At 45.9% G+C, this 23,397-nt stretch overlaps 2 protein-coding genes across 2 annotated transcripts in view; both read right to left on the bottom strand.

The window, feature by feature from the left end:
* LOC130405022 (cilia- and flagella-associated protein 46-like) overlaps positions 1 to 880 on the bottom strand; it is a 56,400-nt gene extending 55,520 nt beyond the window's left edge. Inside the window, 1 exon segment of the mRNA XM_056609979.1 lies at positions 870 to 880. Coding sequence (XP_056465954.1) covers positions 870 to 880 — 11 coding nt within the window.
* Positions 881 to 2,080: 1,200 nt separating this feature from the next.
* Positions 2,081 to 23,397, bottom strand: part of LOC130405021 (cilia- and flagella-associated protein 46) — a 40,601-nt gene continuing 19,284 nt past the window's right edge. The window contains exons 20-41 of the mRNA XM_056609978.1: positions 20,768 to 20,917; positions 19,216 to 19,332; positions 18,708 to 18,880; positions 18,272 to 18,403; positions 17,078 to 17,243; positions 16,512 to 16,572; positions 16,004 to 16,145; positions 15,356 to 15,539; positions 14,480 to 14,639; positions 13,119 to 13,342; positions 12,594 to 12,743; positions 11,947 to 12,114; positions 11,050 to 11,198; positions 10,322 to 10,420; positions 10,146 to 10,206; positions 8,588 to 8,746; positions 7,934 to 8,134; positions 7,615 to 7,721; positions 6,356 to 6,538; positions 5,889 to 6,024; positions 2,514 to 2,711; positions 2,081 to 2,089 (exon numbers count right to left, since the gene is read on the bottom strand). Coding sequence (XP_056465953.1) covers positions 2,081 to 2,089; positions 2,514 to 2,711; positions 5,889 to 6,024; positions 6,356 to 6,538; positions 7,615 to 7,721; positions 7,934 to 8,134; positions 8,588 to 8,746; positions 10,146 to 10,206; positions 10,322 to 10,420; positions 11,050 to 11,198; positions 11,947 to 12,114; positions 12,594 to 12,743; positions 13,119 to 13,342; positions 14,480 to 14,639; positions 15,356 to 15,539; positions 16,004 to 16,145; positions 16,512 to 16,572; positions 17,078 to 17,243; positions 18,272 to 18,403; positions 18,708 to 18,880; positions 19,216 to 19,332; positions 20,768 to 20,917 — 3,129 coding nt within the window. The remainder of the gene's footprint in view (positions 2,090 to 2,513; positions 2,712 to 5,888; positions 6,025 to 6,355; positions 6,539 to 7,614; positions 7,722 to 7,933; positions 8,135 to 8,587; positions 8,747 to 10,145; positions 10,207 to 10,321; positions 10,421 to 11,049; positions 11,199 to 11,946; positions 12,115 to 12,593; positions 12,744 to 13,118; positions 13,343 to 14,479; positions 14,640 to 15,355; positions 15,540 to 16,003; positions 16,146 to 16,511; positions 16,573 to 17,077; positions 17,244 to 18,271; positions 18,404 to 18,707; positions 18,881 to 19,215; positions 19,333 to 20,767; positions 20,918 to 23,397) is intronic.

Genomic DNA, 23,397 nt, shown 5'->3' with positions numbered 1-23,397 from the left:
TGGTGATCTGCACTACTGCCTCAGCGCAGCTCCTATGTACTGTGTCTGTTAGATAAATACTGTCTCTTGCCATGGATGAGTGAGAGGGGAAACCTCCTCATGAGGATCAATAAGAGATGCATGACATACCTCACTTACTTTGAATGATGCATCCAATTATTACTGGTCGTGGTATCGTCAAGAGTTGCCTGATGCAGTTTTTATAGATTCTCTCTGGAAATTCAATTTTTAATCTCAGCATCGAGCGGTTGAAAAAAATATAGAAAACATAGAATTATGTTTTTGTGTACAGGAGATATTCCTCCTTTATTCGCCCATGCACTCTCTCCGTTTGGTTGCCAGAAGCACGTCTTTCATCCCTGGCCAAACACACTGTGCCAAATGGATGGGTGACATCAGATATAATTTTCTAGATAAACATCCATCAGCTCACAATGGACCTGATAAGTGACATCAAAAGGGATCAGCTCCCCCTCCTCTCTCAACTTGCAAACAAGTTTGTCGATTGAGTCCACATCTTTCGCTTTGAACAATTGGACGCAGCGTCGATTGATATCCGAGCTCATAGAGAAGAACATGATTTAATGACATAAGCCCAACGGTGCCAGGGGTGACAAATAAAGTAATGGCAGATCTTGTTTTGTTTTTTTGTTTTTTTGTTTGTAGGGCAAAGTATTTCCTGTCCGTAATAACAGATGGAGGTATGGGCAGATGGCAGGGGCGAATCACGGGTGACAACATAAAAGACAGGACTTGGGTTTCATGTTGCATCGGCTCAAGTATCGATCTCTTCAGCGTGGCTCTGAAAGATTGAATATGGTAAGGGAAATGGAGGAAACTACTGAGATAGAAATAAGGAGAAAGTGCACCTGACGATCATGTTTCTTTTATGTTGTTTGATGCAACATCCTAGGTGTTTTTTTGCATGCATTATTTTTCGTGGAAAGACAGATATATCTGGACCCCCTCGAATAACGAAATGGTTAAACTCAAGGGGTGTTCCTTCAATACTTAAACGTTTTTATTTTAAGCCAATCATTGCTTGTTAACATCTGCATTGTGAAACCTGTACCAGCCCTTCCATGTGCATTCGATTTATACAGAAAAAAGGGAAAAAGTCAGCGACGGGGATAGAGAGAGCGAGAGAAAGAGAGACAGGAGAAAGACAAAGAAAAATCGAGAGACAGAGAGAGAGAGAGAGAGAGAGAGGAGAGAGAGAGAGAGAGAGAGAGAGAGAGAGAGAGAGAGAGAGAGAGAGAGAGAGAGAGAGAGAGAGAGAGAGAGAGAGAGAGAGAAAGCAAGAGAGCGAGATAGCGAGCTAGAGAGATGGGGGGAAGATATAGAAGTAGGTCATAGAATGGCATGTACAGGTGTAACACAAAGATCCAGAAAGTTCCATAGGCGATTGAGTGAAAGAAGTGACAGTTGGAGGCTTAAACAAGGTGGAGGTGGAGGAGGAGCAGGTGACAAGACGCGAGGGAAATGTGTGGAGCGAGGAGCAAGTAGTTTCCAAAGAGGAAAAGGGATCATGGAAACAGATGGAAAGACATCTTGCTGTCAGACCGTTAACCGTCTACCATACATGATTAAACCACTGGTGATGGGGTTGTGAGGCATGATGGGTTGTGGTGTTCTCGAAGCCCTGTACAAAAGAAAGCCCATTTCCCCCTTCATCATAGAGCCCCATCCATATTAGATGAGCACATTTCAAATTCACAGAGCGAGGGAATCGCTCAAGTCACCAATATAGATGTTTCTATCCAAACACGGGTCTTCTTGCAATACGCCCGCTGGAAATGAAAGAAACCATTGTGAAACCACCTTTGTTTTTTTTATCTGGTTCTCTTGCAGCTATAGTTGATTTCAAAAAAATAAATGAGGTTATTCAAATCCTGCCAGATCATCAAACAGCTTTATCTCGTTTAAATTGTCCATTCAGCACAACACTGAATCAACTCAAATTACTCGAACCTCTGTAGACGTTCCTGAACAAGATATACTTTTTATCTGACTCTGTCCTTCCTAATTTATACAATTTTATATTGCAATTGTCTGCTTTCAAAAGAGTGTAAACTCTATCTCACATAGCCTGAAATATACCACCACAAAACAGCCCGAATGGTCGAGAGTTGGGGGTTCATATTAGTTAATAAAGTCATCAAAGTCATAACGTTAAAAAAAAAGAAACATAATAATCAGCTAATCCATTATCAGAGAGAGAATGCATATCCACGTATGGTTAAGCTCGATGTAAAATATCCTCCATTTAACATATTAAAGAATATTCAATGAGTTAATCAAGATGCTGTTTCATCCTCTCTGTGGGGGGGCTGACCTTACAGCACACTGTCAGTGGTACAAACAGTTGGCCTCCGTACAGAACCAATGCTGCGTGGGCGCCCGCATGTGTGTGTGTGGGCGCCGGCGTGTGTGTGTGCGTGCGTGCGTGCGTGTGAGACTACATCACAGTCAGGGCGAGTTCAGCGTGGATCCGGGAGTCTTGGATGTCTGACCTGGTCTAGGCAGCCCGGCTCCGGAGTGTGACAGGTGAAGTCCTCCAGCGCTCTCTGTGCGGAGGACTTGGCTCGGCGGGCGTGGGCCTGGACCTCCTCCTCTGCGTGCAGCTGCTCCAGCGTGGCCAGACACAGCTCCGCCAGAGATAGCCGCAGGCGCTGCAGCCGTCGCATGGACACCAATGTCAGGCCGGGACTCTGGGAAGGGCAGAGAGCACGGTTTAAAGCAAACACACACACACACACACACACACACACACACACACACACACACACACACACACACACACACACACACACACACACACACACACACACACACACACACACACACACACACACACACACAACTACGCACACACACGCATTACGATACACGCACACACAGACATGCATGTAAACGCGAAGACATCCATGCCATAACGGAGCTTGTCATCCATACCCACACATTCCACCACAAACACAGAGAAAAAGAAAGTCAGGTAAGAGTTTCTTAGGGTGAGACGTTTGCGACATTTGAAGCAACAGTGTATTTATAGCAGGAGCGGTGTCTTGGTTTGTAACTTTGAGATATGTTTTATCCTCCATGTCCAAGGCCTAGATGCCAGGCCACTACTTACATGCGACTGAATTCACATTCAGAAATGTTGGTGGTCATCACCTCCTAATTGACAAAAAGAAAACCTAACCCTAATAATTAACAGTATAGTATGGGAGGAAAGGTAGCCCTGTAAAGCCAAAATTAATCTGGGATCCAGTGTTCCTACTACACTCTGGCAGAACCTCTAAGAGGAGACAGTAAGGACCTGGGCTGGAACCAGATCCTGCAATGTGCTAAGGACTCGTTTCGTGTTTTGTTGTGGAGAAGGGGATTTGAATCAGTGTATTTCTACACTGGTCTATACAGTGCTGACTTGAAACTTTACATTCACTTTTTTTATATAGTTTACTACTGCTGGCCGAGTTTGTGTTCGTCAACCACATGCCTACAGATCCCCGCCTCTAGCCACTTGGTTTGACGACAAAAATAATTAGAAGCAGAAGAAACTGAAATGCCCTGTTCACCCAGATTGGCCAACTCCTGCCATCAATCATTTGAATGTTAAAGTAAAGAGACCAGTCCAAAATAGAACAGGCAGGCGACAGACAGAGAAGGGCAAGGGAGGGGAGGCATGTGTTGGACTACTGCGCTGACCCGCCTAGCTCCCTAACTAACTGGGCAGCAGCACCATCTGCTGAGACAACAAGGTTACAGATGCATGCCCTCTGACGGCTTGCCAAGAGTGCGTTGTAACACCGCTTCCTTCAAATCAATCTCATCAGAGAAGTCGGACGGGGTTCAGAAGGATTAAAAAAAAAAATGTGACGGTCAAAAGCCAGAGCCTGGTAGTGACAACCAGACCCAGAGTCACCAGTCTGTCCCTGGGTATTGCGCCATCTGTTGGTTCTGTCACTATCTGCAAACATACAAGAACCATGGGGAGCACATGCACAGTGGACGCTATGGATGGGCAAAACTATTCTTTACCGGGAATCAGTTCTTTCAGTTCCGTTCACTATCACGATTCGTTCGTTTGATTCGTTTGTTAAGTCAGATGGTCTGTTACGTCATTTGCCTGTTAATCAACATGCATGTAGCCTACTACTTTCTAATGTTCTAGCGAAATTACCCAGGTTAAGTGTAAATATAAAGCACATACGTGCCTTTTCTTTCATAAATATCCTTAATACATAATGGGGTGCAGTACGAATTAAATGCCGTCTTCCAAGTAGCGCTAATAAGCAGTGAAGCACGTTAGCAACTAGACCAAACGAGACTCATAATGGTGGGTAAATCTTTATCTACTGTAACTTTATAAAATCATGCAATTGTAATGTAGAACAAAATAAAAAGAAAACATAAAGTGCTTGCATGCTATTGAAGCCTACAGCGATCGTTAGTTAACGTTGTGTGGTGGTGCCTTATCATTTGTTTACCCATGGGCCATGGCAACGCGATTGCTACCTGCAGTCATTGGCTGAATCTATAGGAACGTTTAAGACTCAATCGATATAAGGTCGCGGGGAGACAAAGCTCTGTTTGTTCGTATATTTTATTTACGTAACCATATTTTTGTTATACGTTTTAAAAATAATTAAAAATAATCAGTTCTCTTGTTTTGGGAATATGTTCTCTTCGTTCACCTTCGGGATTCGTTCGTACTGACCGAATCGTTCGCGACCGACCCATCACTAGTGGACACACAGATTAGACGATTAAGCTACTGCACGTTAAATGGGCCAGGGGCTTGCTCTCCGGGGTCGCCATGGTCTCTCAGCCTGTGGTTTGCATAATGTTCTAGAGTGCATCGACAAGGTGTGTGTGTGTGTGTGCGTGCGTGTGTGAAATCTAACCGCTGCAGCCATCTGCTGTTGACAGGTAAATCATGGCTTTATCTGGCTCTGTCAGAGCAGTGTAGAGATCGGGGAAAGAAAGGCACAATTGATGCACACGGACAGACACACGTGCGCACGCACACATACACACATACACACAAAAACACTCACACACACAAAAACACATACACACACGCACACATGCATAACAAACATAAACACGCACACATACACACTGTCACAAACAAAACATCAATTTGGCTTACTCCCCTGCATTCAATTAGAGGCAGTCAGATTATAAGACTGGCAGAGTACACGCAAAACCTCATGAACCCACTTAATCCTCAGCTGTTCACTATTTTTGGCGGTGGCATCCAAATTAAGCCTTTAATATGATTGTTTGAGGGGGGAACAAAATGGCAAAACAGAGTGAATGCACACATGGCTGAAGAGAATAAACGTGGGCAGGTAAACGACGCCGGTGTTGGGTGCCCTCTGTGGAACTAGCAGGGTTTACGGCTGTCTGTCACTCACTCACATCCTGGGCCGCGGTTCAATGCCGCGCTGCCAATACCAGTCCTACTTGAGCCCTGTAAACATTCCCGGATATGTCCCTAGACCTCTTTGGTGTGTCATGGCCATCTGTCATCCTCTGACGGGAGGTTTGGAGGAGACCCAGATAACACAATTTCCACACTGGCCGAAGACGGATTCCTTCATGAGGAGAACCAGATGTGTTTTTCATAACTGTAGACCATATCTGTGTATTGACTTTGCAACGAAATGCAGTTCGTTGGGTAATTGGGTTACGGTCGAAATACCAGTGGGAATGATAGACAGCAGAAAACAGCCAGTCCCAGTTTACCCACGCACACGCGTACACACGCACGCACGCACGCACACACACACAGATGAGGACATGGGCCCCTGGGGCCTTCGCTTCAGTTTTCACGCGCTCCACAGGGGGGGATTCTGTAGACGAACGTGTGTCTGACCTACCTCCTGCGAGGGGGCCCAGCTCCATGCCCTCAGCAGAGCATGCTCCTGCAAGGACACTGCCTCCTGCATCCTGCACACGCTGTCCAGCAGGTGGCGCTTCTCCTCGTCATCACTGCCAGCGTGTCTGGCCAAGACTCTGAGAGAAAAGAATGATATATATATTTATATATACATAACAGTTTGTGATACTATGCCATAGAACTTTGTCAGAGGTCATGAGAAAAAAACACATGTGAAACTTTGTGTAAAAAATAACAAAAACAACCTTAATAAATAAATTAAGGATTTCAAGAATAAAGTACACATCTTTATTTACAGCTAAAAGTTAATTCACATTACAAATACGGTGAGAATGTTCCTCACTGGTCAGAATACAGTCCAATCAATCAATCATGGGCAGTAAGTCAACGTCAGCTCTCCTCCTCCCAGCGTATGTACAGATGCATTACAGTCCACTGAGTAGCAACCTGAGTCCCGTGGCGTGCTCCAGATGGGCCTGCGCAGCCTGCTCCTCCTGGCCCAGTTGAGTGCTCTCCCGGGCAGCATCTCTGAGAGCGTGGCAGGCCTGGGTCAGCCTGAGGGCTTCCCCGGCTGAGATGGTCTCTCCGGGCCCCCGGTGGCTCACGAGGCGGATGCATTCCGCAGCACGTCTGGGAGCAGGAGGTACAGCACCCACACATGAGACACAAGGCCTTTACAGGGTAAAGGTTTAGCAGGAGAACATGCCAACATTAGATAAAAAAAAGGTAGAAGAGGTTTGGGCAAGTGTGAGGAGCATTGTCGAATGGTTCGAAAATTCACACCACACTTGCTTGAGCAAGGGTGCGCAGCCAATAGGAAACTACGACCAGGTGTTTAGGGTTAGTTGGAAGTGGCGAACACTGGAATTGTATATAGAATTTACTCTGTTTAAAAACATTACACATTTTTTGGTACAAAATGGCTGTGTTCACCGACGCTTCTTGAGACCCATGGCTAAAGAACGCCTGGGTCTTACAAGCCATGGCATCGCTGGATGATAAAAGGCCTTACAGCGAATTGGTAATTGATTGAGTTTGTGAGGCTTTCCTTTTTCATAATGTCCCTGTAGCCACCTCTGGTGGCCTTGCTGCGTCATGAGAGTGGAAGGCCGTTAGGTTAAATGTCCACAACTGCTACTGAAGAGGAGCAAGGAGAAAACTAATCTCAATGGATGAAATAGTGTTTTTTGGGCTGCTATTTCTTTGGTTTCGACTGAGGTTTGGCTATACATGCGACATACCTCCACACTATTTTTCCGGTGTACTGAAAAATACACTGCCCTTAAATGAAAGGTAAATTTCATTGTATCATCCAACCCCCTTTGCTGTCCAGCCATAGATCATAGCCCTTTTCACAGTCACTTGAGGACAAATACAGGTGTCGGGGTCTGCTGCTTGTGCGTACCAGGAGCCATGAGTAGACTGAACTAGTGAAGATTAGGATATTAACCGTGCCCTGGTACATTCAAAATAATAGATCAATAATTTGTTTTATGAGCGACAACTGTGTTTATCCTACAATGATGCCTCTGTTTAAAATATATATTGAGTTGGGTTGTTAGCCATACTCATTGTGTAGGAAAAAATTGGAGAAAGCATAAACGAAACTTAATAATGTTTCAAGACCTGTTTTCAAAAGGGGTGTGAGACCCTTCTTAACCCTTCTCCCCCCCAGCCCCCCCCCACCCCAAGGAGACATGTGGTACCTCGTCTCCAGGGATGCGATCCAGAGGCGCAGCCTTGGAGCGTGGTTGGGTCGCTGGCCCAGAACGGAGCGGAGAACTGCACAGCCCTGCTGTATAACCAAATCAACCTATGGAGGAAAGCTTGGCGTTACTATGATGGGATGGGGAACAATCTATCAAGGAGGGAAGAATAAACAATAGCCCCTACATCACAATCACATATCATATTGCTATTCTGTCCAGTTGTGCTACTTTGATTCTGATTGTATCTTAACTCGTAAGTTGCCATTGATAAAGCCTGACTTAATGTCAATGTCTTTTAAAGGTGGTTATTCCAGACCTTCGCACCCGCCTCCTGGTCTCCCAGGCTGGCCGTGGCTTGGACCCGGGTCAGTGTGAGCTTGTACCAGAACTCCTCGTCCCCTCCCAGGTCCTGAGCCCGGTCCAGGAGTTCCAGGGCCTGGCCATGGTCCCCCTCCGCACAGGCCAAACCCGCCAGACCCAGTAGAGCCCTGGCCTCGGTCTCCTGCTGACCCACTTCCTGGGAGGGGAAAGAGGCAAGATACTGTCAGCACAAGGGGGTCGAAAATAGAAGAATAACTTTTGTCATGTTTCACATAGTTGTTCGATTGTAAGCATGATATTACAACATATGTATTACCGGTAAGTATTATACACATATATCTGTGCAATCTTTACGATTGCTTAAGATTAAGATTTAAGTTAGTTTTTTCTAAATTATTATTTAGACCTATAATACATGAACTGAAAGTAAATGATGAAATTAAGAAATAAGAGTTTATTGCTAGAAATAACACATATGCTCAGTGCAGCTCTAACCCTTTCTTTTCATCGCCCCACCGAGATGACCAATAAGTTAATTAATTCCTCAAAGTAATTAGCACAAGTTTAAAATTGTTTCAGGTGCAGAACCCCCTGGACCAGCCTGAAAAATGCCTTTTTCCTCCCTGTCTACAGCCTGTTGTGGAGGTACCTTGGCCAGCAGATGGCCCTCGACCAGAAGCCATCTGGCTGATGGATAGAGCCCAATGCTGAGGCACACCTCAGCCTTGTCCAGCCATATACCCTCAGAGCTCAGCTCAGCTCTCCACTGGTGGAGCCGTACCTCCGGCCTGGGCTCCGCAGAGGAACTCTGAAAAGAAAGGATTGTGTCGTATGGCTTTCATTTGAGACATAGCTTGTGGTCTAAAGAGTAACTAAATACTTCAGGGATGGCACTGCCTTGATTAAATCAACTATTGTAGTGGCATCTTCTGATGGTTCAATTAACTTGCCATTAAATGCCTAACCCTAACCCTAATTTGTGCAACCCAGGCACATAAGTGTGTATGTCGGCTGTGTGCAGGGGACCTTAATAGTGAATTGGTTCTAATGGGGTTAGAATTTACATCTGATACCAATGTGAAGAAAAGTTCCTATCTTCGTGCTTTGGTAACGTTGAGATATTGGTAATTTAAACAGAATTTAAACATGAATTGAAACTTGTCCTGCACATACATCTCTGTGTTAAAATCCATGCGAGCCAAACTGATTTCAACACAAAATGGAGGAAAAAATAAATATGAGAAAGTTTCACAATGTATAACATGAATCATTGCTATGCAGCAGTAATCAAAAGTTATCAAGCTCTTTTGAACCAAGAAGAACACAAAGATATGGACGTCTTATCAGGAATGCGTGCACGCAAATGGTCTGAAGTCCAATTCATGATGCAATTCACCCGTACAGGGCTTTGCAATCATCACTTCAAGAGAAAGAAAGAAAAGGGGTAATTTACTCCTCCGCCGGGCTACATCTAATAAAACCCTGGTACACAGTATTCAAACAAAGTCAGTCTCTTGTAGATACAGATGTCGGTGTCCTCATTCGACAGGCGTGTGTGAATATGGCTGTTGGCTGGCATCATATTGCTTGTTTTTGAGTTGATTTGATTTGTCAGATCAGAAGCAGTAAATATATTTATTGGTATTTTATGTAACATTAGTTTATATATTTTACAGTATTATTATATTTATATTGGTTGTATCTATATTTATATAAAAAAGCAAAAATCCATTTAGTTTCAGTTTGGGACATGGATCAATGTTAGCCAAGCTATTCCTCTCTTTCTAAGATGACATTCGCTCTCTGAATGGATTTAGGGACAAATTCTTCCAATAATGAGTAATTCCTAAAGCAATCTAGATGGTCTATAAAAACGTAATACTAATTCTTAAAGTGAGCTGCGGCAATATTTCCAGTTGACTTACATTCCAGAGAAAAGTTGTAAGTGTTTCTAGACACATGTCCGAAAGATGCCAAATGCATTCAATATGACTTGTATGTCTCGGTCTCAGCACGTTTGATCGGGTCTCATATTTAAATGTCCACCCCCTTTCCTCTCCCAATTTACAGCTGATCGACTGGTTCTAAAAGCCAATAGCAACTGAATAAGAGGCACAGAACAATCTAAGCATTCAGCCATGAAGAAACGATAAGTGTAGCTTTTATGTTTTCTCTATAATAATAATAAAGACGTTTTGTGTACTGACCTGTTTTGGAAGCATGTTTTGGCTCCTCCTCTGCCTTGCTATAAAAATTGCCTTACGACAGCTGGAAGAATGTAGAATCAGAACTGTTATAAATAGCTTCAAAACAAAACCAGGCTACGTATAATAATGCAGAGAACGTATCTACGTTCTCTGCATTATCATGGGGCCGAACTTACTCAATTAGTTCCTGTTCCCGGAGGCTACTGAGGTCCAACAGCTCGTCCTGGTAAGGAGAATGGGCCTCCATACCCAGTTGACAACAGGTCCTCACAATCCTGGATGTGTGGGGACATTGTAGATGACACATGGGAAGGCTTCATGTTATCATTCCTTTTACTGTCATAAATTCTCTCAGACCCAACTGGTACAGCAGGCATTTTACTCCCACTTTGGTTCAAATGGCCATTATTGAGCGTTCCATTTAAATGCCTGCTCTTTAATCAACCCCTTCATCTAGATATGACTCCGGGTATTGGATTATCATTGTGGGGATGTCCAAAGCAAAACCATCTTTCAGGCCTGCATCAAATCTGATATCTTTGTCGGTGTATGACACAAACAATAAAAGATGAAGAAGGGAGCTGTGGGAGTGAGATGTAAGAGTGAGCTGTCAGAGTTTCATTTAGGATTGAGACCAAAGAGTGAGACAGATGATTGAGATGAGTAGTGCTACAGATGAGTGCCTCATAGGAGTGAGGCAGATGAGTGAGATAAAGGAGTGAGACAGAGGAGAGAGACGAATGCGTGAGTGCAAGGAATGAGATGGGGGAGTGTGTCAGAGGAGTGAGAGAGAACAGTGAGACCAAGGGACAAGACAGAGGAGTGAGAAACAGGAGTGATTGAGAGACTAGTGACACAACAAAGTGAGGCAGACAGAGACCAAAGGAATGCTGCTGAGGAGCACCTGAGGCGGTAGAGGTCGGACAGGCCCTTCCTGCCCACAAGGTCGTGGGCGATGGTCTCGGCAAGGTGCAGCACAGGGAGGCTCAGATGGGGGAGGGAGAGGGACGTCAGTTCCCTGACCAGGAGATCCAGGTAGAACAGACTCTGGGCCTGCAGCGACACACACACACACACACACACACACACACACACACACACACACACACACACACACACACACACACACACACACACACACACACACACACACACACACACACACACACACACACACACACACACACACACACACACACACACACACACACACACACACACACACACACACACACACGTCAGTTTAGAGGAGATTAAGAAACTCTTGATACGGTTTCAAATAAACTGTAATAATCATTATTATGGTAGTGGCCTAGGGACTGCTTTTGAGTTAATTACAGAATGATCTTGAATTGGCGGTGTGCTGCGCTCAAATTGGCCTATTTCCTCGCCCTGCTTTCCCGACCTCCAAGGCTTTTGAAACAGGCCTAACTAATTACATCACATTAAGTTTCCCATAATGCCGAGGTGCTCGCGACATAAATTAATACCGATCCAATTGATTCATAATCTGATTCCGTCCTTCGCCCCCCCCTCGCAAATTCATCAAAAGCATTGGTAATCCAAGGTCAGCTGTCAAGTGTGCACGTCCTGTCATGTTTCTGACTGACTGAACTGAGTTGTGATTGTGACCTAATATCAATATGTCTGTGCTAATTAGCACAGACACAAGGTTACCTGAAAGTTTTGAAACAACACTGAATAATTTGTGCACACCTAACGTATATCCAATAAGGACGGGGGTTAAGAGATGGGGCAATCGGCAGGCAGAGCACTTGTTTCTACATTGTCCCAGCCTTGCCTGTTTGGGGAAGCTGGGTTTGCTGATGCAGTGGTGGGCGCCACTTGTCCGGAAGGTTTCCCGCACCACGTGGGGACAGACGTAGCGCGCCCACTCTGTAGGCGTGGAAGGGAGGGTGAGCTCCTCCTCCTGGAACAGTTGTTGAGGCTTCTCCTCAGTGGGGGGTCGCTGGTAACGTCCAGAGGAGGAAAATATGAATCATTATGGAATCAAGCCTACTTTGGTCAGGTGATAATTATCAAGTACGGTAACGTAAAAGTAGGGTAAAGTCATTTCTTATTTTATTTATTGTAATATAATGATTTACATTGTAAAATGTATAAGAATTAAGAAATGTAAAATGTGGCTGGGCCACTAATACTAATGTTGAGGCTAATAAAACAATTTAGTAAGAATTAAATACAGAGTTTAGATCTATCATTTGAAATACCTCATTGTCTATATATGAAGGCATAAGCTTCCATTTCGATCAAAAGTTGGGAAAAAATCATCTCTGCCTACCTGGGAACTACAAAATGAGGGTACTTTTGAACGCCTATGTACTTGATGGAGCCACACGCATGATTTGTGTGCAGAGGGACGTGTGTGTTGTGTGTGTGTTGTGTGTTGTGTGTTGTGACGTATACAGAGCAGGGGTGGAAACATACGGGGGTCTGCTGTGCCTCTTTGGTCTTCTTCCCCTTGCCCTTATCTCGCACCACACTCTTCTCCTTCCTGGAGGCAGCAGAGCTGGGGGGCTCCACCGGCAGAGCCTTCGCCATCTCGGTAAGGACCTCACGCACCGTTGCCATGGACACCTGTGGTGACACACGCACACACGCACACGCACACACACACACACACACACACACACACACACACACACACACACACACACACATACACACACACAGACACAGTTAGTTGGTTGAATTTGACAGTCAAATAGGATAAACACACAGACCCACATCAACTATAATTGTAGTTGGTGACGTTGATTTGTCTGATATGTGATACGTGGTAAAATTCATTGTATCACTTTTAAAATTAAATTAAAAATTCAGCTGAAAAGCGGTTAAAAGCCTTAAAATCAAATGTAGTGCAATTTTTTTTCTATTCTATAATGAATAGAATAAAATGATTAAAAAGCCGACGGCTGGTAGAGTGGAAGGTTCACGAGCTTGCGTCCTTACGTTCCAGGTGTGCAGGACGAAGACGTAGGCCCGGAGCAGGTTCTCCTGGTGGCCCGGGGAGGTCCTGGGCTCCATGAAGCCCAGCAGGGTGTGCGCTCTGATCAGCCCGTCCAGACACCTCACATCCTGCAGCGCCGATAGAATGGAGGCCCCCCTGTCCACCGCTTGTAGGGGGGGATCTGGCCCCAAGGTGTCAGCGGAGCCACTGTCCTTGGACGGGTCGTCTAGAGGAGCAAAACACATACATGATGTAAACGTGAGGTTGGTTTTACTGTGTGGTGTAGGATACAGCTGGCCGCATTGATGAGTCTGATGTCTTTGTACGATATAACAATGAATATATTGAGATGGGGGTGATTATTTATGTAGCTATCGCTAACAAAGCAGAACTGCTCATGTTTTTAAATGGAAGCATTAATTGCCACTATTAAATGTTCATTTACATTTTAATATCAATTGGATGGCTGATACAGCATTTGCATTATTTTGTCTTTGGAATAATTGGATGCATGACCTCATCCATTTGTGCTCAAGCTCACAATCTCTACACGTACACACCAGGAGAAGCCCAGGAATCAAACCGGCAGCCGGTCAAAGAGTCAGGCTGTCACTCTCAACGGAGAGGAGGAGGGATGCTGGTTCATGCCCTGCCTGACTTACCCGAACCCTCCTAGTACAGCTCAGGAGGAGCCACATGCTTCTTTGACTTGGCACCGGTGTGTTAACTGAGGTGGTTCGTCCCCCAGAAACATGAGTACAGTACAGAGCACAGTATTTTCAGAAAACAACAACAACAAAAACAGCATTACTGCCTGAGCTCTCAGCAGGTTGCTCCCTGATCACCTACTTAGAACCCCTTGTTTTGGTGTCATGGCCGTGGTGGGGTACTAGTTCCTCTGAGCTACGAGGCGCGTTCCATTTAGCACAGCGGGGTTACCGTGAGAGACAATGGGGTTCATTGATGGTGCGGGGCTGTCTAAAACGCTTCCCCTCCCACTGTACAACACAGAGCAATTATGATCAAAGGCAGCGCTGCTCGCTAGCCTGGAGCTAACTAATGGATTGCATGTTCCAACACAAGAGCAAATGGGGTTATGTTGCCAGGATTAAACAATATGATAAACAAAAAAGAAATACCTAATTAAAATATGTAAAACAAGTGTTCGGTCCGTGCCAACATTCCTTCCGAACAAAGCTGTTTGAAGGAGGGTGAGGGACTGGCCCACGATAAAACAACAATGATGGATATGTGCAATAAAAAGAGCCTTTCAATAAATAACACAAAGTGTCAAATTGAATATATTTTCCCTTCACCGTTGAACACAAGGGGACAGTATGATACAGATTAGTGCGAGGGGTACCTGTCTCCTGGGCCAGTTCAGGGTCCAGCTGCAGCAGCAGGTCTACGGCCCAGTGGAGGTGGTGCTGGGTCGTCTGGAGAGGCTGGTTCTGACCGTACAGCCACTCTGCAAACTGCATTAGGAGGTCTGCTTTCTGCCACCGGCCCTCTGCACCGTGCTCCTGTACACACAGGAGTCACACGCAGCGTGATCTCGGATCCGTAAGCCCGACTGTGTTATAGCAGAACTTCTGGCCGGAAACCAAAATCTGAAAGGGGCAGGGTGACGCCTTTGTTTGCAAGGAGTCACCCCAGAAACTCATTAATTATACCAAACACAAACTAATGTTTGTGTTTGCCAATTACAAGCTTAAAGATCCCAGCCTGCAGTTATATAATTGGTCAAAACAAATGAAGTGAAAGCAATTGAAATGACGTGTCCGCCAAGCAAAGGCACATTCATGTACACGCGCACAAATGCATTATTCTGTTTGCATTATATAATAAAAACATTCAGCCAATGGAAAATATAGCTGTAATAAACCGGTTCATCCAAAAGATGGTGCTACAGTTGCTATAACTGTTGTAAAAAACAAGTAACAACCGCAAGAATTAGCCTAATCGTGTTCATATTTGACATATGTCCTATTTAAAGAATAGAGCATGGGTTGAAGCAATGACGTTGCACAACCCTGGACGAGCATCTCCTAAACCCAATTAATTAAAGCGTAATTTTAAATAGTGGTATTACTGAGAGAGTGGCCATGGATCAGGGAGCCTCTCCTAAAACTAAATGACTAAAGAGTAACAATAAACAGTGGTATTACTTCTAGAGCTGCTGCCCCCGCGACCCGACCCCAGACAAGCGGCTGAAGATGTGAGATGTGAGTGGTATTACTGAGAGAGAGGCCACCGAGCTCTGGAAGCCGGCCAGCTGCTGCTGGGTGTCAGGGGAACACAGCGCCACCTGGTGCCACACAGAGGAACAGACATGATCCCCCTCCTCCTTGAACCTCTGCATGTCCGTCCCAACACTCTGGCCCAGCCGTGCACGGACCAGCGTGCGCTGCTGCAACAGGAGCCTATGGGGCAGTTTAAGCACACGTTCTCAGACACTTATATATAGAGAGTGAGTGAAACATTGAGGATGTGGAGCGCAATCCCCTGCAGTGCAAATAGGGATAATGACTTCTTTGTAGCTACAAACTAAGTCATGGAGCAGCACTTTAAAAAAAAGTGGTTTACTATCAGCAGGCTGGAAGGTAACTGGCGTTGTCGATTATCATTCTTCCCTTACTCCCTCCTGGACTCCCTCTCACCCCTCTCTGTTCCTCCCTCCCACCTTCCTTCGGTCATTCATTCCTTCCTTCCTCCATTGTTTTTTCTTTCCTCATTCTCTCCTACATGTCTCTTTTAATTCTTTCCTCCCCCTCCCTTCCTTCATTACCCATTGCTATGACCACAACCCATCCTTCTCTTCCCCCATCTCCTCCTCTCCCTCTAACAGACCCCCCTTCTCGCCCCTACATCCAGGCTTAACACTCACAGTCTGTGTTGGGTCCGAGGCAGCTCTCTGACACCCTTATCCAGCACCTGCAGAGCTCTCTCCCAATCGCCTTGATCGCCGTGGATACGAAACAGCATCTGGTACATGCCCGCTCGTAGGCCTATTTCATCATCTTCATCGTCTAAGCATGCACAAACACATAGAACACACTTTCACATACTTAACACACACACGCAAAACAAGATGGATAAAACACATAAGCCGTGGTGCATAGAGTTGATGATGATGATTTGACATACATAAAGCCCATGTGAGCAAAGAGGATGTGAGATTAACGCCATGAATATGGGACAGCAAAGAACTAATTGGTTCTGCTCTAATGGGGTCTCATCCAAGGGAGAAGTCTAAGTCATCGTTTCATGTACATTAATTTCTTATACACAGCTTAGCTTGGACACAGGGATAAATTTTGACATCCGTTGAAATGAAAAGTTCGCAGAATGGAAAGAGAGAAAGGGGATTATTTATTTTCTGTTGCAGAACTCACTTGTAAGTTCTTCCAATTTAGCCGTGGTTGTCGCAGCAACCCTGCCCTTTGCCTCACCCTGCTTTAAGGCAAAGAAGAAAGGAAAAAAGGAGAAGGCTTGTACAGATCAACAATAGCATGGTGTGCAGGCAACATGAAGGAGAGGAGGCTACAGAAGATCCTATGGCTAAGCAGTGCTCACACTCTTCCAGGACCATACGTACCACAGAACACAGACTACGATGGCCACATGGCCATACTTTGCAGAATTATAATGTATACATATGTAACTTACTTCCTCGAGTTTAGGCAAAATAACGTATGAATGATGTATATAGTATAGTATAACAACAATGGAGTGCGACACCAGAATCAAATCTTTCAAACTCAATATCAATGTACTAGTGATATTGAGTTTTAAGAAGGATTGCAAAGAGAAAAAGGTTACATTTAAAATATAGTGATTATTATTAGGACATAGAACATTTTTGCGCAACTGATTTTTGTGATCTATTTTACATTTCTCAAACATTTAGTAAAAAAATAAAATAAAAGGAGCTTTTATCTTCCCTAAGTAGGATCAGCACCGTAGTCTGTCGGGGCCCGGTATGACACAGGGCACTCAGAATCCTCTCCAGGGGTCCCTGGAGCTGCTGTCGGTCTGCGGGGGCCCGGGTCAGTGGCAGGCAGGTGTTCCAGTAATGTCTGGCCGCTGCCCTGCACAGGGGCAGGCTCTGAGCCTTCTCTGCAAAGCTGTGTTGAAAACAACAGAGACAAGAGCCATGAAGACTCCCAACAGATGTTCACCTGAAATAAAAATGTATCTATCTCAATTTCCCTTCATATTTGAAACAACTCTTAATCCCTTTTTCTTCTCAATACAGCCTACGGCACATGGACCACCTGTTTCTAGTTACACCTAGAATCAGAAAAGAAATTGGTCGTTGGGAATTCAAATTCAAAGCTCCATCAGATTGGAACAACCTTCTTTCCTCACTTAGGTCTGTCACTTCTTTCCATATCTTCAAATCATCTTTAGTTACGCATTATAAAACATCCTGCTCTTGTTTCTAATCCATCTTACCTTTTTCTCTCTAGGACTCATTCTACTCATACCTGCTTTCCTTTTGTCCACTATACTGTATAAATGTGTGTATCTGGGTACAAATATGTCCTGTATACTTGTGCATGCAAGAAAATGTATTTAATGTATGTTAATGTATTTGATTCTTCTGTACTCTGTGTAATACTGGCTGGTGGGGGTTGATGAGGGGGGGGGGGCTTTGGGGAGCATTGTTGGAGTGTGCGTGAGTGTGTTTGTTTGTCCTTGTGCTTATGTGTTTGGATTTATGTTTAGTACTTACTCAGTACTATCTTTGTATTATCTGTCATAATTGTAAGGACCCCCTCGAAAATGAGATGGTACATCTCAAGGGGCTATCCTTGAAATAAAGAAATAAGAAATAAAGAAATAAAAAGAGGGAGAAAAGTACAAATTGTTTGACTCCCAGCATGAGGGTACTGTGTTCCATTCCCCCTTGTCTGTCAGACGCTTTTCATAAAAGTGTCTGCTAAATTATTGAATAGCAAACTGTATGAAAGAGGTAAGAGATAGCTCAGGTAACTGAGTGGTGCGTTTTCCTATAACAATCTCCTGAACAGTTGAGCTTTTTCTTCCAAACATGATGATGATGATGATGATGATGATGATGATGATGATGATGATGATGATGATGATGATGATGATGATGATGATGATGATGATGATTCAGAGGGAATACCTGACACTGGACAGCAGGACATGCAGGGCCTCTTTGAATTTGTGGAGGTCTCCGCTGGACTGGTGTGCCAGGCTCAGGCCCCTCAGACCGGCCACGCTGCTCAGCATCTCATTCACTGCATTCGGCCCGTAACTGTAAAGAATAGAATCAGACAACAGATCGACTCAATCAATCAATCAATCAATTAGTATACAAAAATCACAAAGGGAAATCACATGAGGGGTAGGATCTACTGAAGCTAAGCCTACGTAGCTTTGCTTTAACTGTAATACTTAAGGGTTGCCACTAGATGTCAGCAGTCTCTAACATAGCTTAAAAAAGTCAAGGTATGACATAAATAATTTGGGATCCGCCAAAGATGACAAACTTGGAGAGTGCACATACACGTACACACACGCACATACACAAGCACGCATACACACAGACACACACTCACAGGGAACCACTGACGCCTCTAGACGCAGCGCCCTCGAGCAGCAGCGCAGCCTGGGTGCAGTGGAGCACCAGGTTGTGGTCGTCGCCATGGTGACAGAGCGACGCCAGCTGGCTCCACACCTGCAGCTCCGCCGCCGCGTCGCTCCACGCACAGTCAGACGCGGCGCGCACGAGCTAGGAGCAAGACGTGGGTCGGGAGGAGTAAATAAAGATACGACAGGGGAGAGGGGGACAGAAGATGATGAGCAACAGAAGGGATGGAGTGCGGAGCTGTGCAGATGGTGAGAGATTAGGCTATGGAGGGAATCGGAGAGCACTGAAGGCAAACCATGCTTTAAGTGAAAGTTTGTCGCAAGGAACTTCATCTGCGGTGCGATGAGCCTTCCCTCATTGCACTGGTAAACTTGGTTAGTCTGTTTTTATCTTCTGTTATGTCTGTTGTATGCACTTACGCAGATGGAGCAGGAAGGAGTTGTGGGTTTAGGGGGGTGTCTGACGGAGGTACTCACTGACGAGAGGCCGGGCACCGCAGGCTCCACCTGCACACCGTCTCTGTTGCAACACAAGTGCATCTCCACGGCAACAAGCACGCGTGTCATGGCCGCCACGGACTCGTCTCCCTTACACTGTCGGTGGACACAGTTGGACGATCGTAAATACATACACACACCGACACACACTGACACACACACACACACAAACTTATGTAATCATGGGATGACAAATAGTCTGTGGTGCTAAAATCACCTGCGTTAAATTTTACATCGTCCCTTCACTGCAGGGTGCAGCGTTATTGGAGGCAGAATGTTGTTGTTGTAATGATTTACTCTCTAGTAAATCATGCATATAGCTCTTGTAATGTTTAATCAGCACAAAGCGTGTGTGTTTGTGTGCTCCAGTTACAGCCTAGATGCTCTCCTCGATAATAAATGACTTTCCATTATGAAGGAAATGAGATGATGAATGATTTAGTGATCCTAATGAGGTATAAGTCATAGCCATATTAACTAAGGCCTTGTTGAGGCAGGGGGTCGGTGAGCATTTGCGTGTGTGTATGCATAACAATGTGCAGTGTGTCAACTACCCCACCCAAACTTCATTAGGCACCCTGATATGTAAACTGTTCAATAACGCCTCAATTCTAGAGAATTGGGCACTATCTCAGCTCAATAGACAGGATAAGTAACAGGGTAATGGACAAACACACACACACACACACACACACACACACACACACACACACACACACACACACACACACACACACACACACACACACACACACACACACACACACACACACACACACACACACACACACACACACACACAATTGTTATTATTTCCTAAAGTGGACAGGAAATAAGTCATCTAAAGGCTTAAAGGATTGTGCTCTAATCGAAAGGCAGAGCCCGAGGCTTTGCCTTACATATGCTCCCATTATTATGACAACTCTCTCTGCTGGGGAATGATCTGCACCAGGAGAATGTCTATTTAAAAAATGTCATGGCCAGATGAGTGTGCAGGCCACGCCCCCAGTGAAAGCACCGTTAGCCGTTACAGCCCATTAAAAGCCCATGTCGCCGTGACACATAGGTTTCCGCGTGACCGGGCTGTATTTCCTGCTCGCTCCGGCGGGCGATTAAAGGGATTCCAGCAGGGATTTCCCCCGTATTTGATTAGCTTGTGACAGAAGAATCCATTTGTGTAGAAGGATATATGTTCACAATATCGTGGAATACAGTTTCATAGTTATGTATGGACATGTGACAAATTGAATATGGAAATCAGTAATGTGTTACTCTGTTAATGCGTTGCCTATTGAACCTCATTTACAGATTACCCTGTACATGAATAGCGTGATTGTGTATAATAATGTAACTTTGTCAGTGTTCATTTTGCTTTCATACGTCGAAATACTCATGTTCAAATAAATCACATCAAAACCATTGCCCCATTAGAGCTCGATACATCCTATTCATTGTCATATAGGGGGGTGTCCTAGAGCAAAATAAACCATTGGCCAATGACAAGTAAAGATGGCCGGTGGGTGGTGGGTACCTCTACCCCAATTTCCTTCGTCTGGCTGACAGGCTGCTGCAGGAGCCTCTTGATTTGAACCCAGGTGGCCAGCACCTGTTTCCTGGTCACCATGGATACGGCCCCTCCAGGGACGGCCACGCTTGACAGACGTAGGGCGAATTCACACACCTGAAAAGACACAGGAAACATGGGAGTTTCATAGATTCCCTTACTTATCGCGCATATCCACCGGAGGGTGTGGGTCGGTTCAGTCTGCAAAGGTGCAGCATGGGTCGCGTTTCCACAGCCAAGAAGTGGGTGTGATCCGGACTGAGCCCTATTTAGCCGTACTCGTCCCACAGTACTCCTCTGTTGGGGTACTGAGACGCCTGAAAGGGTGCCGGCAAGTTGCAGCTACACAGTTAGTTGCAACTTTGTTTATTTAAGAAAATGTAGAACAAAAGTTTGCCGTCCTTCTTGGACGTCCCACATAGTTGCTCTTTGTTCGTTGTGTGCATTCTTCTTTTCCTTGGATTTATTAGCAAGCTACACTGTGTGGGGCTGCTATGAGATCACGATAACGTAGATGCCGTGGCTATTGCCATACGGCTTAAACCCCGCCCTACCATAAGGGCACTGTCGGAGGTGGAAACACGAGCCATAACTGAGCTGGGCTATACTGCTGATAAGGGCGGCGACTCTTAAGGCATAGTCATGGTTTTACGTTAACGCAGCACAAGGGCGTTTACGGACCCATTACGTCCTTGCGGACTCTCCTTGCGGACCCTCCTTGCGTCCACCGCAAGGGCCTGACGTGCGCCTCCCAAAAATTAAAACCTTGCGTTGAGGCAACGCAGCAGCAAGGGCTGTGATTTCTCTGCTAAGCCTTAAGCCGGGAAGGTCCTATATTCAATCCCCCATGTCCGCAGCTTACCTGTGTGCATCTTTCAAATGCCTAACACCAACCCATTACCCGTATAACACGCGTTCTTGAGGTCACTTATCCAAAGTCGCTTTGGATAAGTGTCTTTTAAAAAAAAACGTGAATGTGAGCCCAGCATGATGTGTTCTCTTCCTGTCTCCTCGTTAGTCTGCAGACCACCCGCCGGCCTGTCACCTCAGCACAGCTGGGAGACCCTCGGGCCAGACCAAACACCGCTGGTGCCACTTATCATGGGCGTAGAGTCCGATCGTTGAGCCGCACATTCGTCCGCAGCTGGAGCAAGGGAAACCAGATGCCAGGAAGGTACCAGCCGCCCGCTGGTGTCTCTTGATGCGCCTCTCGGAACGTCGGCCTTGGTTGGTTTGGTGTAGTTCAGAAACTGCAGTGGCACAAGTTATAGGCTGATCTGTTGAGTGCCAGAGTTTGAAGCTGTGTGAGGGGGATGTTCGCTCACTTTAGGAGGTCCCTGGTGCAGTCCTTAAAGCGCCGCTTTTGCCCTCCAGCGGAGTGCTTTGCGCCCATTAGTTGGCTGTAGAGGACTTGGCGGGGCAGGCGGTGTTCAGGCATGCGTATGGTGTGCCCTATCCAGCGCAGATGTTTTTTGGCCACAGCTGCTTCCATACAGATTGAGCCAGTTTTGCTGAGGATGTCTGTATGGGGGATTCGATCTTCCCAGGAAAGACCGAGGATCTTCTGTAGGCAGCGGATATGGAAGGCCTCTAGGTTGCTGATGTGCTGGCGGCATGGGGTCCATAACTCTGCCCCATAAAGCAGAGTGGCGAGACCTAGCGTGTTGTAAACAGCAACCTTGGTACTGACCTTCAGGTTACGGTTTTCAAAAACCCTGCTGCGTAGGCGTCCAAATGATGATTTAATGATCCGCGGTGTGCTTCTGTGTCAAGGGAGCAGCATTTCGGAATGTACTGCAGCAGTTTAGACTTCACAGCAAAGCCAACTCCATGATTACAGAGAGTGCCTTCGGGGACCCCCTTCCAGAACAAGGTGTACCCAGCACCAACCTCAGACAGGGATTCCTCTCCATGTAGTCTTGTCTTGCTTGGAGCTGCTATGGCAATGTTGTATCTTGCAAGCTCCAGGGCCACCAGTGCTGTCCTGCGGTGGGACCTGTCAGGAGTTCCAGCCAGGTCCACCAGTGTGCGAAAGTTCCACGAAGCAATAGCTTAGCTTATTTTTATCTTTGTTTTTCGACCGCAAGGGGGGATACTCCGACGGTTGCGGCTTACCATCCGGAGTATTGGGATCAGACAATTTATTGGACCACCTTTTCTAGGTGGTCCAAAATGGAAGCTGCCGAAAAGACGCGCTGCTCCATCCCACAGTCTTAACGACCATCACTCCATTGCCGCCTGTGTGCATGGTTTAGCTAGATACTCCCAGCCACATCCTTGGCCTGTACCCACCACCAGTCAACAACGCCACAGGAATTTTTGGGGGGGGGAGCAAGAAGCTTGCGCATAGGGGAGGATTAAGGTGAAGGTGTGGGTGCGCAGACCTCACTCCCACCATCTTCAATCCTAACAGATGGACCTCCAGTGGCATGAGGGAACCCATGAGGACCTTCGCCTGGCAGGAGATGCAGGGGGCTGCCGGTGGTCTGGTCAGTTCGACTCCACCTGTGCCTGTCCCCAGGTGCAGGTTGCCTGCTTCCGCCTTCCCAGCCGTTGTGGTGGTGCTAACACCGACCATCTTCCACCTGCTCCGCCGT

This window comes from Gadus chalcogrammus, chromosome 15, assembly GCF_026213295.1.
Source record: "Gadus chalcogrammus isolate NIFS_2021 chromosome 15, NIFS_Gcha_1.0, whole genome shotgun sequence".
NCBI lineage: Eukaryota > Metazoa > Chordata > Actinopteri > Gadiformes > Gadidae > Gadus > Gadus chalcogrammus.
The sequence above is the reverse complement of the archived record's forward strand: the minus strand, read 5'-3'. Positions and strand labels throughout refer to the sequence as shown.